This window comes from Salvelinus sp. IW2-2015, linkage group LG6.2, assembly GCF_002910315.2.
Source record: "Salvelinus sp. IW2-2015 linkage group LG6.2, ASM291031v2, whole genome shotgun sequence".
Classification (NCBI taxonomy): domain Eukaryota; kingdom Metazoa; phylum Chordata; class Actinopteri; order Salmoniformes; family Salmonidae; genus Salvelinus; species Salvelinus sp. IW2-2015.
In genome coordinates this window covers 24,656,228-24,679,163 of record NC_036846.1, presented here as the reverse complement: position 1 = coordinate 24,679,163, position 22,936 = coordinate 24,656,228, and the positions used below count along the sequence as shown (strand labels likewise).

The window sequence follows — 22,936 nt, the reverse complement described above, 5'->3', positions numbered from 1 at the left end:
TACCGTTCAGCTCACGCTGTCGGTCACGCTGGTCTCAAATGGTTGATTATTCAGGGTTCAGCTCCCGACCATTTTAAATGCCAGTAGCAACCCGGCAATGTACTGGTCTAATAGTTTTAACCATTACCTGACGTCCCGGCTTACGTCTGTGTGCTTGGTCTAATGTAGATTTAGTTAACGAGTGGTTTTATGCACTCACAAAAGGGGGTGTTCCATGACGTCGAAATAATGTCTGCTCTCGTGGGTGTGTTCACTGACTGGGTAGAACTTTCATATGAAAAACTATTCTTATTTAGAAGGCTAACATCACATTTMATCTKCTCACAAATAGTTTCATATTTAATCATATAAGTTCCCCAACATTTAGATGTGAATCTGATAACTGGGAAATGTACACTTTCAGAGATACAGTTATGTTGTTCTACTGTCCTTAGTGACATCACAAATGAGTAATGAATTCAACAGGATTGTTCTTTAAGTACCCCCCGGACCATTCCAAATGATTGGATTACAGAAACATTGTTTCATTATCCAGTCTGTTGATGYTGGGAGTTTGAGGGAGGACTCCCTTTGTTCCACAGAGGTTCTCTCCCTCATTATTGCATGACAAGAAAGAGATAGTTTCTGTAAGATATTTACGATCGTCATCAAACTGGCCAACTTCACCCCATTCCCCCCTTCCTCTCTGGTGGGAGGGGGGCTCTCTGATTGTCACCCAGAAGGGAAAATCATGACACATTGAACTGCATCCATCTATTCTGCCAACAATATCTTACTGTACGTCATGGAATGTTGAGTCAAATGGACCTATTTTTAAAACCTCTTATGAAGTGGGTTTTGTAGCATAAACTGAGATTTTTATATATTTTTGACTGATATAGTGATTGTCTGTTTGTTTCATATCTGCAAAGTAGTGAAAACGCTGTCAGTTCCACTTTAAGTTCCACTTTACATTGTGTCATTTAAAGTGTGCACTTGTCTAATGTGAATGAATGTTTTGTTATCAATGTTTAGCTACCTGATCTATTTCAATGAGGATACTTGAACAAGAAAAAATATAAGAATATTTTTGAAAAAATAATGTGCCAGAACTGTCAAGACAATCAAGTTTTCAAATCAAGTTTATTTTATATAGCCCTTCGTACATACAGAAACCCAGCCTAAAACCCCAAACAGCAAGCAATGCAGGTGTAGAAGCACGGTGGCTAGGAAAAACTCCCTAGAAAGGCCAAAACCTAGGAAGAAACCTAGAGAGGAACCAGGCTATGAGGGGTGGCCAGTCCTCTTCTGGCTGTGCCGGGTGGAGATATAACAGAACATGGCCAAGATGTTCAAATGTTCATAAATGACCAGCATGGTCAAATAATAATAATCACAGTAGTTATCGAGGGTGTAGCAAGTCAGCACCTCAGGAGTAAATGTCAGTTGGCTTTTCATAGCCGATCATTAAGAGTATCTCTACCGCTCCTGCGGTCTCTAGAGAGTTGAATAAAAACTTTTGTGTCCGTTTCTCTTTATAACTACAGGCCGACTCAGGTCAAGTCTGAGGCCGGTAACATCAACAGTGAGGACAGACCCAGCCTGCCACTTTCCTTCCTCACTGAGTTCAAACCTACAGTCACTGGGTCCTGATTGTGACAGTGGAGCCCAGTTTGCACTGCAGGATCCAGAGATGGATCAGTGAAGCTGGAAGACTGCAGTCAAACACTGGAGCTGAATGTCAACATTAAAGATGAAGAAGAGGAGGAGAAGATTGGGACATCTGTTAATCATGGTAAGAGCAGGTTCTATCTAACTAAGTTTGTTGTTCGTTCCAACTTCCCACTGTGTATGAAAAGTTACAGTAGAACTGTTTCATGATGAACTGTTTCAATGAGAAGGTAGATGTTATTTCATGCTAATGAGATCTTCATGGTTTGACACCAGTATTGCCAGCATTTGTTTTTAACTGGTCTGTCTGAAGTGATCAGAGAGTAGACTAAATAAGTGAAGTAGACAAACTGCAAGTGTTCTGAAGTTCTATGAAATGAGTCTGTGTAGTTACTAACCCTTGTGATAGTGAGTGGAGAATGATATGAAATGAGTCTGTAGTTACTAACCCTTGTGATAGTGAGTGGAGGATGATATGAAATGAGTCTGTAGTTACTAACCCTTGTGATAGTGAGTGAAGGATTATATGAAATGAGTCGGTGTAGTTACTAATCCTTGTGATAGTGAGTGGAGGATGATATGAAATTAGTCTGTCGTTACTAACCCTTGTGATAGTGAGTGGAGGATGATATGAAATTAGTCTGTAGTTACTAACCTTGTGATAGTGAGTGGAGGATGATATGAAATGAGTCGGTGTAGTTACTAACCCTTGTGATAGTGAGTGGAGGATGATATGGCTCAGAATTTTAGAGTAGTTGTATTCCCCCTTTGTATTGTACAGTATACTTACTTACAGTGCCTTCAGAAAGTATTCATACCCCTTGACTTATTCCACATTTTGTTATGTTACATCCCAAATTCAAAATGGATTAAATTGATATTTTTTCTGATGACAGGCAAAACATGTTTTTTGAAATGTAAAAAATGTAAATGCAGAAATATCTCATTTACGTAAGTAAACTTTGTAGAAGACCTTTGGCAGTGATTACAGCTGTGAGTCTTTCTGGGTAAATCTCTCCGAGCTTTACACACCTGGATTGTACATATTTGAACATTTATTATTGTCTAATTCTTAAAGCTCTCTTAAGTTGGTTGATCATTGCTAGACAGACATTTTCAAGTCTTGCCATAGATTTCAACCAACATTCAATGTTGTCTTGGTAAGCAACTCCAGTGTATATTTGGCCTTATGTTTTAGGTTATTGGTTATCGTCCTGCTGAAATGGGAATTTGTCTTCCAGTGTCTGTTGGAAAGCAGACTGAACCAGGTTTTCCTCTAGGAGTTTGCCAGTGCTTAGCTCTATTCCGTTTAATTTTATATCCCCAAATTAACATCCAAGTCCTTGCCGATGACAAGCATACCCATAACATGATGCAGCTACCACCATGCGAAGAGTGAGAGAGGTACTCCGTGATGTGTTGTGTTAGATTGGCCTCTTCTCCGGGAACTGAGTTGGGAAGGACGCCTGTATCTTTGGAGTGACTGGGTGTATTGATGTATTGATTGTGACTGGGTGTTTGAAATATACTGCTTGACTGAGGAACCTTACCGATAATTGCATGTGTGGGTTACAGAGATGAGGTAGTGTGGTGGAATATTCTATTCAAGTGAGAGACTTGGTCATTTCTTCAAACAATCATCTTATTTAATATTGATTAATTATTGCAATAATGAAACCAGTCAGCCCAACGGTCTTGACTGTTGAGCTGAGCAGCCTAACTGATAGTGATAATATATATAGGACTTAAAAATGCTAAGTCAGGCTTGGTTCCAACTCCCATAAGCCACCTTGGTTATTTACACAGGATGGTGTTTTACCCCCAACCCGGCTTAGTTTCCCAGATGGCAGGAAGATGAGACAATGAGGCATTGTTCTAAACTCTTCCAGGCTCTCTCTATCTCGGGTCACACACACCACATATTGTCTATGGAATGCCAGCTTTAGATAATTATCACCAAGTCATTGTCAGCCCAAGCTATCTAGCAAAAACCCATTTCCTTGACCCTACGCCCAGACTAACTGCAGGAAGCTAGACTGGAAACCATCTCTTTAACAGTTGCCAGCCCAAGCTTCAAAAAGACTCCTCTCAGTTAACTCAGAAAGGGAGAGAGAGAGTCCTAAGAACCTTACTCAGACCATCCCATTCTCACCACATCACTCTCTGACATCATCACTCTGCGCCAATAGGATTTATTTAATAAAACTACCATTTGGTGCTTAAATGTAACATAATCTTGTAATCCTGCTACCACAGTAGTCATTCAAAATTCATTTTAAACACTATTATTGCACACAGAGTGAGTCCATGCTGCTTATGTGACTTGTTATGCAACATTTTAGGCTTACCGTAACAAAGGGGTTGAATACTTATTGACTCGACATTTCTGCTTTTCATTTTAAATTCATTTGTAAACATTTAGAAAAACTTAATTCCACTGACGTTATAGGGTACTCCACTGGCGTTATGGGGTACTCCACTGGCGTTATGGGGTACTCCACTGGCGTTGTGGGGTATTCCACTGGCGTTATGGGGTATTCCACTGGCGTTGTGGGGTATTCCACTTGCGTTATGGGGTACTCCACTGATGTTACGGGGTACTCCACTGACGTTATGGGGTAAGGACTAAACACTTTTCGGACCTACCACTTTCTGTCCTGATCGGTCCACCAACTGGTGGTTTAGAATCTATTCATATTCAGATGGTAAATAGTCGTAGTAGAATTCATGTTGGTACAACAATATCTAGTCATGTGTCCATGCCCTTTTATGTGTGTGGTATTGTGTGTAGGCCAATGACTCAATTTAATCCATTTTAAAATCAGGCTGAAACACAACAAAATGTAGAAAGAGTCAAGGGGTGTGAATACTTTCTGAACGCACTGTATATGAAGTCGTATGTGTATCTCACCAACTGACTGGTCTTCTGATGTTGTTCACACAGGAGACCATGTTGAGATATTCTCTACATCCGGAGAAAAACAGCAGGAAGATCACAGAGCTAAGAGGTCTCACCACTGCCCACATTGTGAGGAGRTTTTCCCATTTCTATCAAAGCTAAAAATACACCTAAAAATACACACAGGAGAGAATCCGTATTCCTGCACTGACTGTGGAAAGAGATTCACAACATCACAATCTCTGACAGTTCATCAGAGAGTGCACACTGGAGAGAAGCCTTACTCCTGCTCTGCGTGTGGGAAGAGGTTCTCTCAACAGATCCACTTACAAACACACCAACATGTACATACAGGGGTGAAGCCTTACTCCTGCTCTGAGTGTGGGAAGAGGTTCTCTCAACAGTTCCACTTACAAACACACCAACATGTACATACAGGAGTGAAGCCTTACTCCTGCTCTGACTGTGGGAAGACTTTCTCCCGATTGGATACCTTAAAAACACATGAACGTATACATACAGGAAATAATCCGTATACCTGTACTGACTGTGGGAAGACTTTCTCCCGATTGGATACCTTTAAAATACATGAACGTATACATACAGGAGAGAATCCATATTCCTGTACTGACTGCGGGAAGAGCTTCACAACGTCAGGGACTCTGACAATTCATCAGAGAGTACACACTGGAGAGAAGCCTTACTCCTGCTCTGGCTGTGAGAAGAGGTTCTCTCAACATATCCACTTACAAAAACACAAACGTCTACATACAGGAGAGAAGCCTTACTGCTGCTCTGACTGTGGGAAGAGTTTCTCTCAACAGAACCACTTCAAATCTCACCAGCGAATACATACAGGAGAGAAGCCTTACTCCTGCTCTGATTGTGGGAAGAGTTTCATCCGATTGGAAATATTAAAATGCCACCAGCGAATACATACAGGAGAGAAGCCTTACTGCTGCTCTGACTGTGGGAAGAGTTTCTCACAACTGGGCAACTTAAAAACACACCAATTTATACATAAAGGAGAGAAGCCTTACTCCTGCTCTGACTGCGGGAAGTGCTTCACAACATCAACTGATGTAAAAGTTCATAAAAGAGCACACACAGGAGAGAAGCCTTACTACTGYTCTGACTGTGGTAAGAGTTTTGCCAGATTGTATACCTTAAAAACACATCAATGTATACATAAAGGAGATAAGYCTCATCAGTTCTCTCAGACCAACTAAGATTAAAGTCATTACATCACTTCTGCTTCCCTCTGCAGTTTTCTGTGGGAATGAGATATAACATGTATCATATAGAGATTATGTGATGATCAGTTTTCTGTGGGAATGAGTTAGTAGACAACATGTATCATATAGAGGTGGTGTGATGATCAGTTTTCTGTGGGAATGAGTTAGTAGACAACATGCTGTGGGAATGAGTTAGTAGACAACATGTATCAGATAGAGATGATGTGATGATCAGTTTTCACCTTTATTTTGGGGGAATTATTTGAGCAATTAAAGGACTGTTTGTTTAATTATATACAGGTTATGAAACAACTACATGTGTTTTATTAAATTGTATTTAAAAACTAGAATAGTTATTTTCATCATTGATGATGAATATGTTTAGGTTACTCTATTGAAGCCAACTTAATTGACATGCCAATAAAAAATAAATGAAATTGTACATGAATTTGTACTGGTCAAACTCTTTTCTTTTATAGTCAGTTCTTCATATTAGATCTGACAGTATGAATGGTTCTTATGGTTGTATTCAGTTCTTCATATTAGATCTGACAGTATGAATGGTTCTTATGGTTGTATTCAGTTCTTCATATTAGATCTGATAGTATGAATGGTTCTTATGGTTGTATTCAGTTCTTCATATTAGATCTGACAGTATGAATGGTTCTTATGGGCTGAGTGCCTGGAGTGTTTTKGTATGACTACAGTCAGKAGTTCTCTCTGACCCTGTGATGTCACCAGGACAGAACCACATGTCTCTATCACACTCCAGCCCAGAAGGTGGCAGCGATGCACAGTTAATGTTGGTTTGCACACTACAAATAAAGACCATAGAAGAAGACTGCATACTTAGCGACCTCACCACCTCCCCATGCAGGAAAACAATTTATGTGCATTCAGTGACTGCACACAGTTAAACATTTTGTTAGTACTTTTAATTTAACAACAATGTCAGATTTTTGTTTATTGTCTCTAGWGATGGGGAATCAAAGCTTCCTGAATCATTGAGGTGTTCCAGCCAATTGTGTCGAAAATAGATTCATTATTCAAGTCCTTGATCAACACACTGTACGCCTGTGGCACCTGCTGGTCAAAATCATTTACAGCAGCCTTAATTCTAACGGACGATGTCCCACACCCTGTAGCGCAGGGCTGTCCAACCCTCTTCCTGGAGATCTACTGTCCTGTAGGTTTTCAGTCGACCCTCTCCTGGAGTTCTACTGTCCTGTAGGTTTTCAGTCCAACCTCTTCTGGAGATCTACTGTCCTGTAGGTGTTCAGTCCGACCTCTTTCCTGGAGATCTACTGTCCTGTAGGTTTTCAGTCTTCCTGGAGATCTACTGTCCTGTAGGTTTCAGTCCGACCCTCTTCCTGGAGATCTACTGTCCTGTAGGTGTTCAGTCCGAACCTCTTCCTGGAGATCTACTGTCCTGTAGGTGTTCAGTCTGACCCTCTTCCTGGAGATCTACTGTCCTGTAGGTGTTCAGTCCGACCCCTTCCTGGAGATCTACTGTCCTGTAGGTGTTCAGTCCGACCTCTTCCTGGAGATCTACTGTCCTGTAGGTGTTCAGTCCGACCTTCTTCTGGAGATCTACTGTCCTGTAGGTGTTCAGTCCACCCTCTTCCTGGATCTACTGTCCGTGGTGTTCAGTACGACCCTCTTCCTGGAGATCTACTGTCCTGTAGGTGTTCAGTCCGACCTCTTTCCTGGAGATCTACTGTCCTTTAGGTGTTCAGTCCAACCTCTTCCTGGAGATCTACTGTCCTGTAGGTGTTCAGTCCGACCTCTTCTGGAGATCTACTGTCCTGTAGGTGTTCAGTCCGACCCTCTTCCTGGAGATCTACTGTCCTGTAGGTGTTCAGTCCGACCCTCTTCCTGGAGATCTACTGTCCTGTAGGTGTTCAGTCCACCCTCTTCCTGGAGATCTACTGTCCTGTAGGTGTTCAGTCCGACCCTCTTCCTGGAGATCTACTGTCCTGTAGGTGTTCAGTCCGACCCTCTTCCTGGAGATCTACTGTCGTGTGTGTTCAGTCCGACCCTCTTCCTGGAGATCTACTGTCCTGTAGGTGTTCAGTCCGACTCTTCTCTGGGATCTACTGTCCTGTAGGTGTTCAGTCCGACCCTCTTCTGGAGATCTACTGTCCTGTAGGTGTTCAGTCCGACCCTCTTCCTGGAGATCTACTGTCCTGTAGGTGTTCAGTCCACACCTCTTCCTGGAGATCTACTGTCTGTAGGTGTTCAGTCGACCCTCTTCCTGGAGATCTACTGTCCTGTAGGTGTTCAGTCCGACCCTCTTCCTGGAGATCTACTGTCCTGTAGGTGTTCAGTCCACCCTCTTCCTGGAGATCTACTGTCCTGTAGGTGTTCAGTCCGACCCTCTTCCTGGAGATCTACTGTCCTGTAGGTGTTCAGTCCGACCCTCTTCCTGGAGATCTACTGTCCTGTAGGTGTTCAGTCCGACCCTCTTCCTGGAGATCTACTGTCCTGTAGGTGTTCAGTCACCCTCTTCCTGGAGATCTACTGTCCTGTAGGTGTTCAGTCACCCTCTTCCTGGAGATCTACTGTCCTGTAGGTGTTCAGTCCGACCCTCTTCCTGGAGATCTACTGTCCTGTAGGTGTTCAGTCCGACCCTCTTCCTGGAGATCTACTGTCCTGTAGCGCRTGCGCACCGTAGCCTTTTTCTCTTCAAGCAAACCAATGAGGTGGTTGTTTGAAGAAACAAAGTTTCGGACGTCATTGATCATGTCCTTCTGATAAAGTGATATAGGCATCGGCACACTTCTTCCAAGTACACTGCTTAGCGATTACGACGCATGCCTCAGTGTTCTGGTATTAAATGTAACATCACTAATTGTCACCTAAATGCAGTGGGGATTTTAGCATGTAAATCTTGGTGGGGAAAACTCCCCCAAAATGTTTTTGATGCATGCCTGCAATGCCACTGCACAATACATTAATTGCACTATAACGGTGCCCACAAACTGTTAGGGCCTACATAAAGCTGTCCCAACATCAGAGCTTTTATTTCAGCAACATGGAGTGAATCCTTACCACTGCTACACCTGGCTATCAGCAGACCTTTGTCTGGCAGGGAAACAGTCATCCAGCCTCATTTACTGCCTTTATAAAACATAGCTGATATGGCTGACTTGGTTAAACAAATGTGGTTTCTATTGACAATTCAGATGTACAAACTATGGCATAAGGGGTCGAGGAGCGGATAAGAGGCAATCCATCATTTTGATAAGACATTAATGAGCGAGCTAGGAATCAAATCAAATCAAACTTGATTTGTCACATACACAGTCTACTGCATCTTGCCTATGCCGTTCTGTACCATCACTCATTCATATATTTTTATGTACATATTCTTCATTCCTTTACACTTGTGTGTATAAGGTAGTTGTTGTGAAATTGATAGGTTAGATTACTCGTTGGTTATTACTGCATTGTAGGAACTAGAAGCACAAGCATTTCGCTACACTCTCATCTGTTAACCATGTGTATGTGACAAATAAAATTTGTTCAGCACTTTTGAAATGTACAGTGACAGAATTCAGAACATGGGCCGTTCTTAAAGTATTCCCCTTGTACACCAAGTCAGAACCGTAGGATAAATAATTGGGTAATATAAGCAGACAATGAAAGCTCTTACAATATTCGATGATTACATTTCTCTAAAACAGGCTATAGGCTACTATAGGCTATAGGCACCACCAAGTCAGTAGGCTAAGTTATGAGGTGGAAAGGGACCAAATTATTAAGGTGAGGCACATGGGCTACTAACAGATTACTACACAACATACACTTAGTATTACTTTCTTAGCTACAGTATACATGTCTCCCTGGCATATTACATAATTTATGCAGCAGCATACAAGACATTTTGGGACTCCCCTTGTTGTGCCGTGTTCACTTGAACAGGAAGGTGGCGCAGCGGTCCTTCTTGTGGGCTCTAGAACGAGGCCAGAGTTCCCGACTTGGAATTTCGAGTTGGATTACCGTTCAAAATTACTTCCCGTATTTTCCCAGTCGCGAGCTAGTTTTATCCGAGTTCCCAGTTGTCTTGAACACACTGAAGTCTGAGATTTCCCAGTTCTGACTTTCCAGTTGTTTTGAACGCGACAAGAAGTCATGCTGGATTGACATTATGGCCAATGTATTCTAACTTTTCTGGCCCATGGCGTTACCCCCTTTTTTTGTTATATCTAATTGGTAGTTACGATCTTGTCTCATCGCTGCAACTCCCCTACAGACTCAGCGAAGGTCGAGAGCCAAGCCGCACCGCTCGCTTAACCTGAGAGCCAAGCCACACAAATGTGTTGGAGGAAACACTGTCGAACTGACGACAGAGTCAGCTTGCAGGCGCCTGGCCCGCCACAAGGAGTTGCTAGAGCACCATGAGACTAGGACATCTTGGTCGGCCAAACCCTCCCCTAACCCAGATGATTCTGGGCCAATTGTGCGCCACCTCATGGGTGTCACGGCCGGCTGTGACACAGCCTGGGATTGAACCCGGGTCTGTAGTGACGCCTTAGCACTCATTGTTGAATTTGCGATTTCCAACTTGTTGTGTAATGTTTGTCCAATGGCCGATGATCACTGATACGTTTTATCTATAATTTAACTTAGTTTGACAAGGATTGAAAAGGATTTGCCAGTAGATTGTTGACTTGATTCATGAGGATAACTGCTAGCTTGCTAGCTAAGATTTTGAAAGTATGATGTTGACATGATCAGTCCAATCAAAGCTACSGTAGATCTAATGTGATTTGACGTTTTTTTATCTGTGGCCAATGACCTTGAACCTTCTTGGATGGGCACTTCTAATGTAAGTCTGGCAGCACCCAAGGGGCTAGGATTTTTTTGCTCTACCCGTGGATTTTACCGTGTTTATTGTCCACATGAGTGACAGAACATTGAGCCAATCACGGCGCAACTAGAGAACATTACCAACCCCTACGCTCTGTATTTTCCGCTGGCTGCCCCACCACCACAGAAAGTGTCACGACTTCTACCAAAGTCGATGCCTCTCCTTGTTCGGGCGGTGTTCGGCGGTCGACGTCGCCGGTCTTCTAGCCATCGCCGATCCATTTTTCATTTTCCATTTGTTTTGTCTTGTTTTCCCACASGCCTGGTTCTCATTTCCCGCATTATGTGTTGTGTATTTAACCCTCTGTTCCCCCCATGACTTTGTGTGGTATTGTTTATTGTAAGTGCACATTTGTTTGACTGGTGCGCGTCGGGTTATTGTGCCCATATTTTGTATTTCTTATGCTGTTGGTTTTACCATAAACTTCTTATGGCTGCAGGGGCAGTATTGAGTAGCTTGGATGAAAGGTGCACAGAGGTGCCCATAGTAAACTGCCTGCTCCTCAGTCCCAGTTGCTAATATATGCATATTATTATTCGTATTGGATAGAAAACACTCTGAAGTTTGGATTATTGGTTGAGATGGAGACGTGAATCGAACATATCAATTATTGAGATCCCTCAATCAATGTTCCCTATAATTGTTTTGGGCATTGAGCAAATATCAGGTCTGCTGAGCAAAAACATTAATGTTGTCAAAATTCTGTGCAACTTCCTGTACCTGCTTTAAGTTACACTTCTAACAGTGGCCAAGTAGGCTACTGTGGCTATTTAATCATAATGTAGGCCTACCAGAGTGGCATACCATAAAAAACTATGGAGAAGAATGCATCCCATAATATTTTAACATGGAAATATAGCTGTTCTACCATTCAGCCTACAGTAGCAGCAAATGTGTGGTGTTCAATGTAGGCCTACATTCCATGAGACTTTAAAAAAAACATACAGGTCTTGACATTAACCTGTTTATCCACTTGTCCTTCAGACAAGGAGGTGACTAAACATGTGTTGTTTTATGCAAGAAATCACTTTAGAAAACAAAATGCATTATTATTCCCATATCATTATCATAGAGAATGAGATTAATTATGCTACCCACTGCCTATTGGACTACTTGGCTTATTCAAGACCTTCTCAAAATACAACAGTGCCCCTTTAAGAGATTAAAAAAAAGCTTTTTACTTTACTGGCTTTTCAAAGATGACTAGAAATGCAGACATTTTGTGCTCTTGTAGGAAGCAACCACTCCCCATTGTTGACTAGAAATTATCTATAACTGGGATAATAACTCACTCACTAGCAAAGATTATGAAAAAAGGTGCACAGGTGGCTACATGCAGCTCTCGCTTTGATCTCAAAACAAGCACATCTACTTGTACGCAGTCGTATTGTAAACACAGTCCAGTTCAAAATGAATGGCAGATCCATATATGACAATGGGCTATTTGCATTTAGGCCTACAGCAGCTCTGATTGGTTATGGCGCAATGGTCTGTGTAGAGTAATGACCTGAATCTTGTCTGTCAATGCAATAGAATCCTACTCCAATGCGCTCTGTCTACAAGAACATTCCTTGCACTACAAGTCTTTGCATAGTTTGTTTTGATTGGGTATGTTACATTGAAGTGGCTAATATTGCGTTGATTCGAGCACAATTCCACAGTAGAGTGAAACGTTGATAGTGTTAACTAAAGGGGGGAAAAACTCTGGAAAGTTGAGTGAAGTTCAATCTTGTGCTTCTCTGCGCTGGCTGACATTTCTTCTGCAGGGCAGTCTGAGGGAGCTGAGTGCCCGCGCAGTTTAGAGGAACATTGCGCCTCAATAATTCATCTCAAGATAGAACATTGGTAATAGTCAGTGACAGTGACCTGCTGGCAGGTCTAGGATAAAGGGAATGCTCAGTGAAAAACTGCATTTATATTGTATTGATTTTGAACTAAGGCAGATGTAATCACCAAAGTCTGAAAAATCACTAATTAAATCAATCAATATTACTGTCTGTTGAGCTGTATCTGAACAGCCAATCACGTGTTTTGCTTTGCCTCAGGTGAGGTGACATCAGCTCACCTACTKATTTTAATATGTCCACCCAGAGACCAGAAGGATAGCTGTAGATACATCAACTCTCCACTAAGAGGTGCTGCCAGCCTATTATCAAATCAAATGTTATTAGTCACATGCGCAGAATACAACAGGAGTAGGTAGACCTTACAGTGAAATGCTTACTTACGAGCCCCTAACCAACAATGCAGTATAAGAAAAAATATGGATAAGATTAAAAAATAAGAGTAACAAGTAATTAAAGAGCAGCAGTAAAATAATAATAGCGAGACTATATAAAGGGGGGTACTGGTACAGAGTCAATGTGCGGGGGCACCGGTGTGTTGAGGTAATATGTACATATAGGTAGAGTTATTTCAGTGACTATGCATAGATGATAACGACAGAGAGTAGCAGCGGTGTAAAATGCAAATAGTGTGTAGCCATTTGATTAGATGTTCAGGAGCCTTATGGCTTGGGGSTAGAAGCTGTTTAGAAGCCTCTTGGACCTAGACTTGGCGCTCCGGTACCACTTGTCGTTTTGTTAGCTTCTACTGAAAAGATATTGAGATGACCTTGGATTTGCCCTTAGGGTTGAATACCCTCTGGCTTCTCACATTGAAACAATTTGTGGTGAGAACCAATATAGATAATTAGATATGATATTTATTTTGTTTGATATAGATATGAGCAAAGCATATTGTGATATCGGTTTATACTTGCTGTTAACCTACACTTTTATGTATAGTAGAACAGCCTACATGACTGTTGCTGCAGGCTCTAAACCTTCTCAATTTAGCATAGTTAACTGCTTGACCACGGGCATTCCATTGATTCCTATTGTATTCAAACTGGTTAGGTATGTTAAACACCCAGAACAATCACACTTGGCCTAACCTACATTCAGCATCAGTTTTCTGGACTTCACAAAGCCATGGAAGTGAAGTGTAGACAGTTGCATTGTTATTCATTGAAATAGAATATGATCTCAGTGGAGGCTGCTGAGAGGAGGAGGTACATAATAATGGCTGGAACGGGGTGAATGGAACGGCATCAAACACCTGGAAACCATGGAAACGCATGATTTGATACATTCCAACCATTACACCAGCTGGCTCCCAATTAAGGTGCCACCACCTCCTGAGTTTGGTATGATATCAGTTTGAAAAAATCCTACTGTTATTGATATATATTTCATATTGTGCCTACTACATTAAACAATGAATCTGGTGACTGGGTGGTACTGCTTCCTTGCAGTTTTCTGTGGGAATGAGTTAGTAGACAACATGTATCAGATAGAGATGTGTGATGATCAGTTTTCTGTGGGAATGAGTTAGTAGACACAATGTATCGATAGAGATGGTGTGATGATCAGTTTTCACCACTAGTTTGGGAAAGAATTTACTACTAAATGCTATTTCTTTAATGATAAACAGCTATGAAACGACTTCATGTTTTATTAAATTTCTTTTAAACTAGATTTGTTATTTTAGTCATTGATAATAAATGTGTTTGGAAAACCACATTCAAGCCAACTAAATTGATCTGCAATGAAAAATAAATTTGTATATATGAATTTATTCTGGTAAAACTCTTCTTTTGTATAATGAATTACAAAAATGTATTCAAGGTGACATATTTAGGTTTTTCTGAAGGCTGAACAAGACAGGAAGTTGAAATGAGGCATCACAAAGCTAATCTGACCTATTCTCTAACATGTTTTGTCAGCATAAGCAGCTGTGAGACCTGCTAGAGTACTGTAACTTTATTGATCTACTGAATCATTGTAGTTATGGGGGTTAACTTTACAGTAAAATATAATGATTTTGTTTAATTCATGACATTCAAATAATATATATTTGTATTTATTACTCAATACATGTCACGCAACCAGTACACATTGGAAGCCAATTTGCTAGTCACAAATATTCTCTAAATCAAATCAGTGATGACTGTTTAACAGTCTTATGGCCTGGAGATAGAAGCGGTTTCCTTCTCTCTGTCCAGCTTTGATGCACCTGTATTGTCTCGCGCCTGATGGTAGCAGGGTGAACAGGCCGTGTCTCGGGTGGCTGAGGTTCTTGGTGATCTTCTTAGGCCTTCACAGAGATCATCTACAATCATATGTAATGGGTGAAAACTTAGACACTAAAACAGACACTGCTTTAGTTTTTTAACCAAAGTTTATTTGTCTAGATAATCAATCTCACTTTTATATTCTACATGGTTTAGCAGTAGTTAGTCCATCAGTCCAATAATGTCGCTGTTGAACTGTGGTAGTGGGGGGACGGAAGTTCGGTATGCCTGCCACCAATTCTTCAGAATAAAGAAAACGTCAGAACTGTGCTGTCCGTTTCTCGTTTTACTACAGGTATGTAATAGGCACGTTTAACGGTCTAATATTGAAAGAACGTCTAAACGTGTTAGATAACACATCCGTCAAGGTATGATCACGTTGGGAAAGGTTTTGTCTTGTTTTTCTGCTGAAGAACGTGATAAAAAAACTATTTTACAAGCACACACGTTTTCATTTGTGAGGCTTTCCATATTCGTATATAGCTCAGTGGGTTTCGCCTGGGATGTTCAGTAACAAACGTTTTGGGAAGTTGCAGCTAGAAATCCTCTGAATAGCATGTTTGTTCTACATAATACATGTATATCTGATCGTGGCCAGCGTCTCCGTCTCCCCGCTTGTCCGCTACCTATGTGAAGCTATCCACAATAACGATTAGCCACAATAGTGGAATTTGCGTTTCGACCTCAATAAAAGTCCCAAATGAAAGTGATACAAACGGATAGAAATAGTGGAATCATGCCATATTTGGACTAGAAACGCTAAACATGGTTGGAATGTTACTTTATTGAAAATGAATTACAATAATTAATTAATTTGAAAATAAACAAAAAAAACGGTTGAAATCCCCTGTGGATGTATTAGACCGCATAATTGCATTGAGGGCATTTTCCTATGAACTTATGAAACGGGTTGGATTGTTCACCCATGAAACAGGTGACACCCACAGAATACAATTACCAAGAGTTAAAACACATATTAGCTTCTTAGCTCTTATTGCAGGACTTTGACTGAAAAATCACCTTCCCGAGTCAGTCTATTAAAGGGGTACTCCAGTACTATTTGAGAAGGTCCGGTCACACATTTCCTAGGTGGAAAGGTCCAGATGGATATTGTCAGTTGTTGGCATAGTAACAAACTCCCAACTTGCAATTGTTCAAACTGTTCACAAACCCTCTTGTTGCGCGAGAGAACATTTAGCCGTTTTAATGCTAATATACCACAACTCTACACATTACGATGGGGCTGAGATTTGTTCTCTTTTTTAAAGCTAATTTCCTACAGTTCTACACGTTTCCATGTATTACGTGTGTTTATATGATACCAGGGTCGAAGCCAACCAGAAAAGTATTATTATGTATATTTTTTGGGGACCCGGCGTCCATATTGACCCCGTTCAGTTACACGTCACCAGTTGAGTATGGAGGGTCTTTTGTTTGTGTTGGATTCATTGCACTCTACATTCTTACCTATGGATTGTTCAGCCTACTCAGTGACACCCACAGAACACAACTATGTAGAGTTTACACAAATATTAGCATCTCAGGCTCTATTGCAGGACTCTGAAACCACTGTGTCCGGAGCTATGCTCTTTCTTTCTCATTGTATTATTTTATCAAAATAGTTTAACCTGCTTTTTGTTGTTGCAATAAACCTGATCTGGTTTTCAAGTCTGTAAATGAAATGCCCTTTTTAGTTACAAATTGACTAACTTATTGTGCAGGTATTAGGCTATAGAATATTAACACAGGTCTCATTAATCTCTCAAGCCCACGTGCTAGTGATTAGCCAGCTAATCTTTATATTTCAAGTTTAGCCAACAAGGATCTATCTGCTAGCTAACAAGGTAGAACAGTTGAGTTTTTATGACACGTTTGAAATGTTTGAAAACATGTTAGCCTGTCCACTGTTGCTTTCAGATGTTAAAATCAAGTGGCCTACCGTTATTTCTCAGAATGAGAACGAGTTACCAATACTTTATATAATTGTGTTTTTATGCTTATTACACATTTATAAAACACAGACTGGACATCTGGCGGTACCAATGAGCATTCATTTTCCAGAATTAATGTTCATTGATGCTCTCGTTTAGTAGTGTAGCTCTGCTCTCAATCTTGAGTAGTTGAGACATAAAAAGGGTATTGATAGAAAGAGGTAACTTCTATATTACAGTAAAATAATGTCAATGTGTTTTGGTGGACACATGAACCATTCTTTTGGACCAAACCACAAATAGCTACTTGAAACCACCTGCCAGAGGGCAGCGCAGAATTGGCCCAGCGTCGTCGCGGGTTTGGCTGTCATTGTAAATAATAATTTGTTCTTAACTGACTTGCCTAGTTAAATAAAGGTTAAATAAATAAAAAATAGGATGTGGTCTGCGCAACTTTCCTGGCGTGAAGCGGTAGGGGCTTGGTGTGTTTGGATATCCTAGAGGAAGAGGCGAAGCAAGAGAATTCACTCACAATAAAATAAAATCGATCCAAAATACGGCCAAAGCTTTTCTATGGCTTGCTTTGGACCTAAGCTTGTTGCCTGCCTTCCCGCCTTTGGGACACTGACTCCCATTGTTAGGGCGGAGCGTGCATCTCGTAATTATATAAGATCTCTGGTGTAAATGGGAAGGTGCACACGGCACAGAGAAGCGACGGAGACGAGACCAAAAATACAACAAGCGACATAGACGCCTCATAAAAATTGCGATACCAGGCTTATGGAATATAGCGGCAAAAACATAAATTCGTATTCATTCGATATGTTTACTCCATTACTGCAGGTGGCGGTAACTCAGTAGCGTCAACGGCACTTCAGGTCAGGGCAGTGCGTGTGCATGAAAGACAAGGTCGCTCTACTGTTTTGAAGCTGAATGTAATGATTATCAGTTTTTACATGTGTAGTAGAATTAAACACATTCAGTTTCTATAATTGTTAATGATGTGAAAGGGAAATACTATTGTTTTTTAGTGAAATACAGTGAAGAAAAGTTATTCAGGAATAATAGTACATAGTGCTGCCTAAAACATACTGCAACATTGTACTAATGGTTTTTTGAGTCATTTATGTGAATTTAAGAAATCTACTATAGGTTAGTGCACTTACGTTGTGTAATTTTAAAAAGTGTGCACTTTGTGTCTAATGTGAATGTTACGAATCCCTTTGGCCCGACAGTCTAGGGGGGATGGTAACGATACCCGTAAATAACTCACGCAAAGTGTAAGAGTGACAAAGTAAACGTGAGACAAATAACCACGACAACTTAAATCTACCGTCAACTCAGGGTTTATAGTAAAAACACCCTAAGCTAGACTAGCCTATTTCAAACAGCTAACTAACCAAAAATGCAGTGGTGGTCACCCAGTTCTAACTAGTGTATTTAACAAAGTTTACCTACGGGTAGTGTATGCCCATGGGCAAACTGTCTGGTTACCCCTTTTCCTACTATCAAACAAACACTCAAACACCATACTCACAGGTGGGGCAAAGTGACATGTAGATGCTAACACACAAGAGATCTACAGACATATGGCATTTACAGAGAGATTGAGATCTAGAGAACACAACTGACAGGGTTTTTTAAACCAAGGGAAAGGGACTGTGATTGGGTAAGGGAAAGGAGCAGGTGTCTTCGCGATTAGCGACTGATTGATGATTGATTGGGGAAGGATGATTGTCACCTGTGAGTAGGGGTGAAGGAGAGAACAGAAATACACACAGGATACACACTGAATACTTGTATCCGTAACAGTGAATGAATGTTTTGTTGTCAATGCTTAACTACCTGATCTATTGAAATTAGATAATTGAACAAGAAAAAATATAATATATTTTTTAGAATAAAGTGACAGAACTGTCAAGACAATAACTTGTGTCCGTTTCTCTTTATTACTCACAGGTCAACTCAGATTAAGTCTAAGGCCGGTAACATCAATAGTGAGGACAGACCCAGCCTGCTCTCTCCCTTCCACACCGAGTCCAAACCTACAGTAACTGGTCCTGATTGTGACAGTGGAGCCTAGTTTGCACTGCAGGATCCAGAGATGGATTCAGTGAAGCTGGAAGACTGCAGTCAAACACTGGAGCTGAATGTCAACATTAAAGATGAAGAAGAGGAGGAGACGATTGGGAAATCTGTTAGTCATGGTAAGGCAGGTTCTATCTTACTAAGTTATGACCCAGTCTATTGCTATTGTAAATTCTGTAAGTCTGACATCAATATCCCTGAAGAACACCAGACTGTACAACAAAGCTTGTGTTCGTTTTTTCAACAACAGTATTGCCAGTGTTTGTTATTCACTGGTTATCTGGAGTCTGGCAGAGAGTAGACTAAAGAAGTGAACAAGATAAACTGCCAATGTTTTAAAGTTCTATGAATAAGTCTGTGTAGTTACTAACCCTTGTGATAGTGAGTGAGGATTATATGGGTCTGAATTTTCACTCCTTTTTGCAATCAGCTGTTGTCCACTTTTAGAATAATTGTATTCCCTTTTGTATTGTACAGTATAGAGCTTCAGAAAGTATTCATACCCTTGACTTATTCTGCATTTTATGTTACAGCCTAAATTCTAAATGGATGAAATTGATTTTTAATATACCCAATAATGACATACTATATATGTATTTAGAAATGTTTGCAAATTTATACAAATTGAAGTGCAGAAATATCAATTTACATAAGTATTCAACCCCCGGAGTCAATACTTTGTAGAAACACCTTTGGTAGCAATTACAGCTGTGAGTCTTTCTAGGTAAGTCTCTAAGAATTTTGCACACCTGGATGGTACAATGTTGTAACATTCTTTAAGCTCTGCAAGTTGGTTGTTGATCATGGCTAGACAGCTTTCATGTCTTGCCATAGATTTTCAAGCTGATTTAAGTCAAAACTAACTAGGCCACTCAAGAACATTCATATTGTCTTGGTAAGCAACTCAGTGTATATTTGGCCTTTGTTTTTTCGGTTATTGCCCTTCTGAAATGTGAATTTGTTTCCCAGTGTCTGTTTGCAAGGCAGACTGCACCAGGTATTCTCTCTAGGATTTTGCGCGGTGTTAGCTCTATTCGTTTCTTTTTATCTCCCGAAAAAACTTTCAAGTCCTTGCTGATGACAAGCATACTCATAACATGATGCAGCTACCACCATGTGTAGAGTGGCTCTTGATGTGTTTGTGTTGGATTTACCCCAAACATAAGGCTTTGTATTCAGGATATGAATATGGTTGTATACTGCTGGTATGGCAACTGCTCGGCCTCCAACCACAAGGCACTACAGAGGGTAGTGCAAATGGCCCAGTACATCACTGGGGCCAAGCTTCCTGCCATCCAGGACCTCTATACAGGCGGTGTCAGAGGAGGCCTTAAAATTGTCAGACTCCAGCAACCGCTAGTCATAGACTGTTCTCTTCTGCTACCCTCACTGCAAGCAGTAGCGGAGCGCCAAGTCTAGGTCCAAGAGGCTTCTTAACAGCTTCTACTCCCAGAGCCATAAGACTTCTGAATACCTAATCAAATGGAGACCCAGCCTATTTGCATTGCCCGTCCCCCCTCTATTTTACACTGCTGCTACTCTCTGTTGTTATCATCTATGCATAGTCATTTTAATAACTCTACTAAATGTACATATTATTCAACTAACCGGTGCCCTGCACATGTTATTTTACTGCTGCTCTTTAATTACTTGTTACTTTTATTTCTATTCTTATCTGTATTTTTTTAAACCTGCATTGTTGGTTAGGGGCTCGTAAGTAAGCATTTCACTGTAAGGTCTACACCTGTTTTGTAACTATTATTGCACAGCAGGTGAACCATGTGACTTGTTAAGCTTGCCATAACAAGGGGGTTGAATACTTATTGACTCAACATTATGGGCTATTCCACTGACGTTATGGGGGTATTCCACTGGCGTTATGGGGTATTCCACTGATGTTATGGGGGTATTCAGCTGACATTATTGGGTATTCCACTGATGTTATGGGGGGATTCCACTGACGTTATGAGGTATTCCAGCTGACATGGGGGGGGATTCCACTGACGTTATGGGTATTCCACTGACGTTATGGGGTATTCCACTGACGTTATGGGGGTATTTCCACTGATGTTATGGGGGTATTGCACTGCGTTTATGGGGGTATTCCACTGAACGTTATGGGGGTATTCCACTGACGTTATGGGGGGATTCCACTGACGTTATGGGGTATTCCACTGACGTTATGGGTATTCCACTGACGTTATGGGGTATTCCAGCTGGGCGTTATGGGGTCCCTCGTTACCACTGGATGGGTATTCACTGGGGGTTATTCCACTGGACGTTATGAGGTATTCCACTGACATGGGGGGGATTCCACTGACGTTATGGGGGATTCCACTGATGTTTGGGGGTATTCCACTGACGTTATGAGGTATTCCACTGACATGGGGGTTCCACTGACGTTATGGGGTATTCCACTGACGTTATGGGGTATTCACGCGTGGCGTATTGGGTTATTTCGCGCTGAGCGTTATCGGGATATTCCAGCTGACGTTATGGGGGATTCCACTGACGTTATGGGGATTCCACTGACGTTATGGGGGTTCCACTGACGTTATCGGGGTAAAGCAAACGTTTACAGGCCTCCCATATATAACACTTTCTGGCCAACTGGTGGTTTAGTTCCATCTGTCCTCCAGGTGATCTGTCCTCCAACTGGTGGTTTAGAATCTACAGATGTGGTATTCATATTCAGATGCTACATAGTCGTAGTAGAATTCATGTTGGTACAACAATATCTAGTCATGTATCCATGCCCTTGTATGTGTGTGGTATTGTGTGTAGGCCAATGACTCAATTTAATCCATTTTAAAATCAGGCTGAAACACAACAAAATGTATAAAAAGTCAAGGGCTGTGAATACTTTCTGAAGGCACTGTATATGAAGTCATATGTATATCTCACTGACTGGTTCTTCTGATGTTGTTCWCACAGGAGACCATGTTGAGACATTCTCTACATCCAGAGAGCAACAGCAGGAAGRTCACAGAGCTAAGAGGTCTCACCACTGCCCACATTGTGAGGAGATTTTCCCAATTCTATCAAAGCTAAAAATACACCTAAAAATGCAAAGAGGAGAGAATCTGTATTCCTGCACTGCCTGTGAGAAGAGCTTCACAACATCAAGGGATCTGACAGTTCCAGAGCACACTGGAGAAAAGCCTTACTCCTGCACCGACTGTGGGAAATGCTTCAATAGATCATCTAAATTAACCATTCATCAGAGAGTGCACACAGGAGAGAAGCCTTACTCCTGCTCTGACTGTGGATCGAGTTTCTCCCAATATGGCCACTTAAAATCACACCAACGTATACACACCGGAGAGAAGCCATACTTCTGCGCTGACTGTGGGAATAGCTTCACAACATCGAGGGCTCTGACAATTCACCAGAGAGTGCACACAGGAGAGAAGCCTTATTTCTGCTCTGATTGTGGAAAGAGTTTCTCCCGATTGGATACCTTAAAAAATCACCAATTAATACATGAAGGACAGAAGCCTTACTCCTGCTCTGACTGTGGGAAATGCTTCATTAAATCAGCTAAATTAACCATTCATCAGAGAGTGCACACTGGAGAGAAGCCTTACACCTGCTCTGACTGTGGAGAGAGTTTCTCCCGATTGGATGCCTTAAAAAGTCACCAACTAATACATAAAGGACAGAAACCTTACGTCTGCTCTGACTGTGGGAAGAGTTTCTCTCAACTGGGCAACTTAAAAACCCACCAACGTATACACTCAGGAGAGAAGCCATTCTCCTGTTCTGACTGTGGGAAGGGATTCTCCGTATCGGGCAACCTAAAAACCCACCAACGTATACATAAAGGAGAGAAGCCATTCTCCTGCTCTGATTGTGGGAAGAGTTTCTCCATGTCAGGCAACTTAAAAACCCACCTACGTATCCATAAAGGAGAGAAGCCTTACTCCTGCTCTGACTGTGGTAAATGCTTCAAAACATCAGCGGARGTAAATGTTCATTGGAGAACACACACAGGAGAGAAGCCTTACTTCTGTGACTGTGGGAAAAGTTTCTCCAGGTTGAATACCTTAAAAACCCACCAACGTATACACACAGGCGAAAAGCCATTCTCCTGCTCTGTCTGTGGGAAGAGTTTCTCTGTATCATGCAACCTAAAAACCCACCAAC

The 22,936-nt window shown here is 41.3% G+C and overlaps 2 protein-coding genes across 6 annotated transcripts in view; both read left to right on the top strand.

Annotated features, from left to right (window-relative positions):
- The window catches only part of LOC111966030 (zinc finger protein ZFP2-like), a 99,347-nt gene extending 93,115 nt beyond the window's left edge, over positions 1 to 6,232 (top strand). For 4 of the 5 annotated variants that reach the window (XM_070444308.1, XM_070444305.1, XM_070444306.1 and 1 more), the window contains one exon: positions 4,595 to 6,232. In XM_070444308.1, coding sequence (XP_070300409.1) covers positions 4,595 to 5,778 — 1,184 coding nt within the window. In that variant the 3' untranslated portion in view covers positions 5,779 to 6,232. Of the gene's footprint in view, positions 1 to 1,526; positions 1,769 to 4,594 lie in introns of those variants that run through there. The other variant, XM_070444310.1, reaches the window with a different exon arrangement.
- An 8,769-nt stretch (positions 6,233 to 15,001) lies between these two features.
- LOC139027957 (zinc finger protein 665-like) lies at positions 15,002 to 22,932 on the top strand (the record flags this gene model as incomplete). The annotated part of the gene is made up of 3 exons (XM_070444172.1): positions 15,002 to 15,066; positions 18,662 to 18,909; positions 21,725 to 22,932. Coding segments are annotated over exons 2-3 (1,311 nt in total), but the record flags the coding sequence as incomplete, so codon positions are not given.
- Between the last annotated feature and the right edge of the window lie 4 nt (positions 22,933 to 22,936).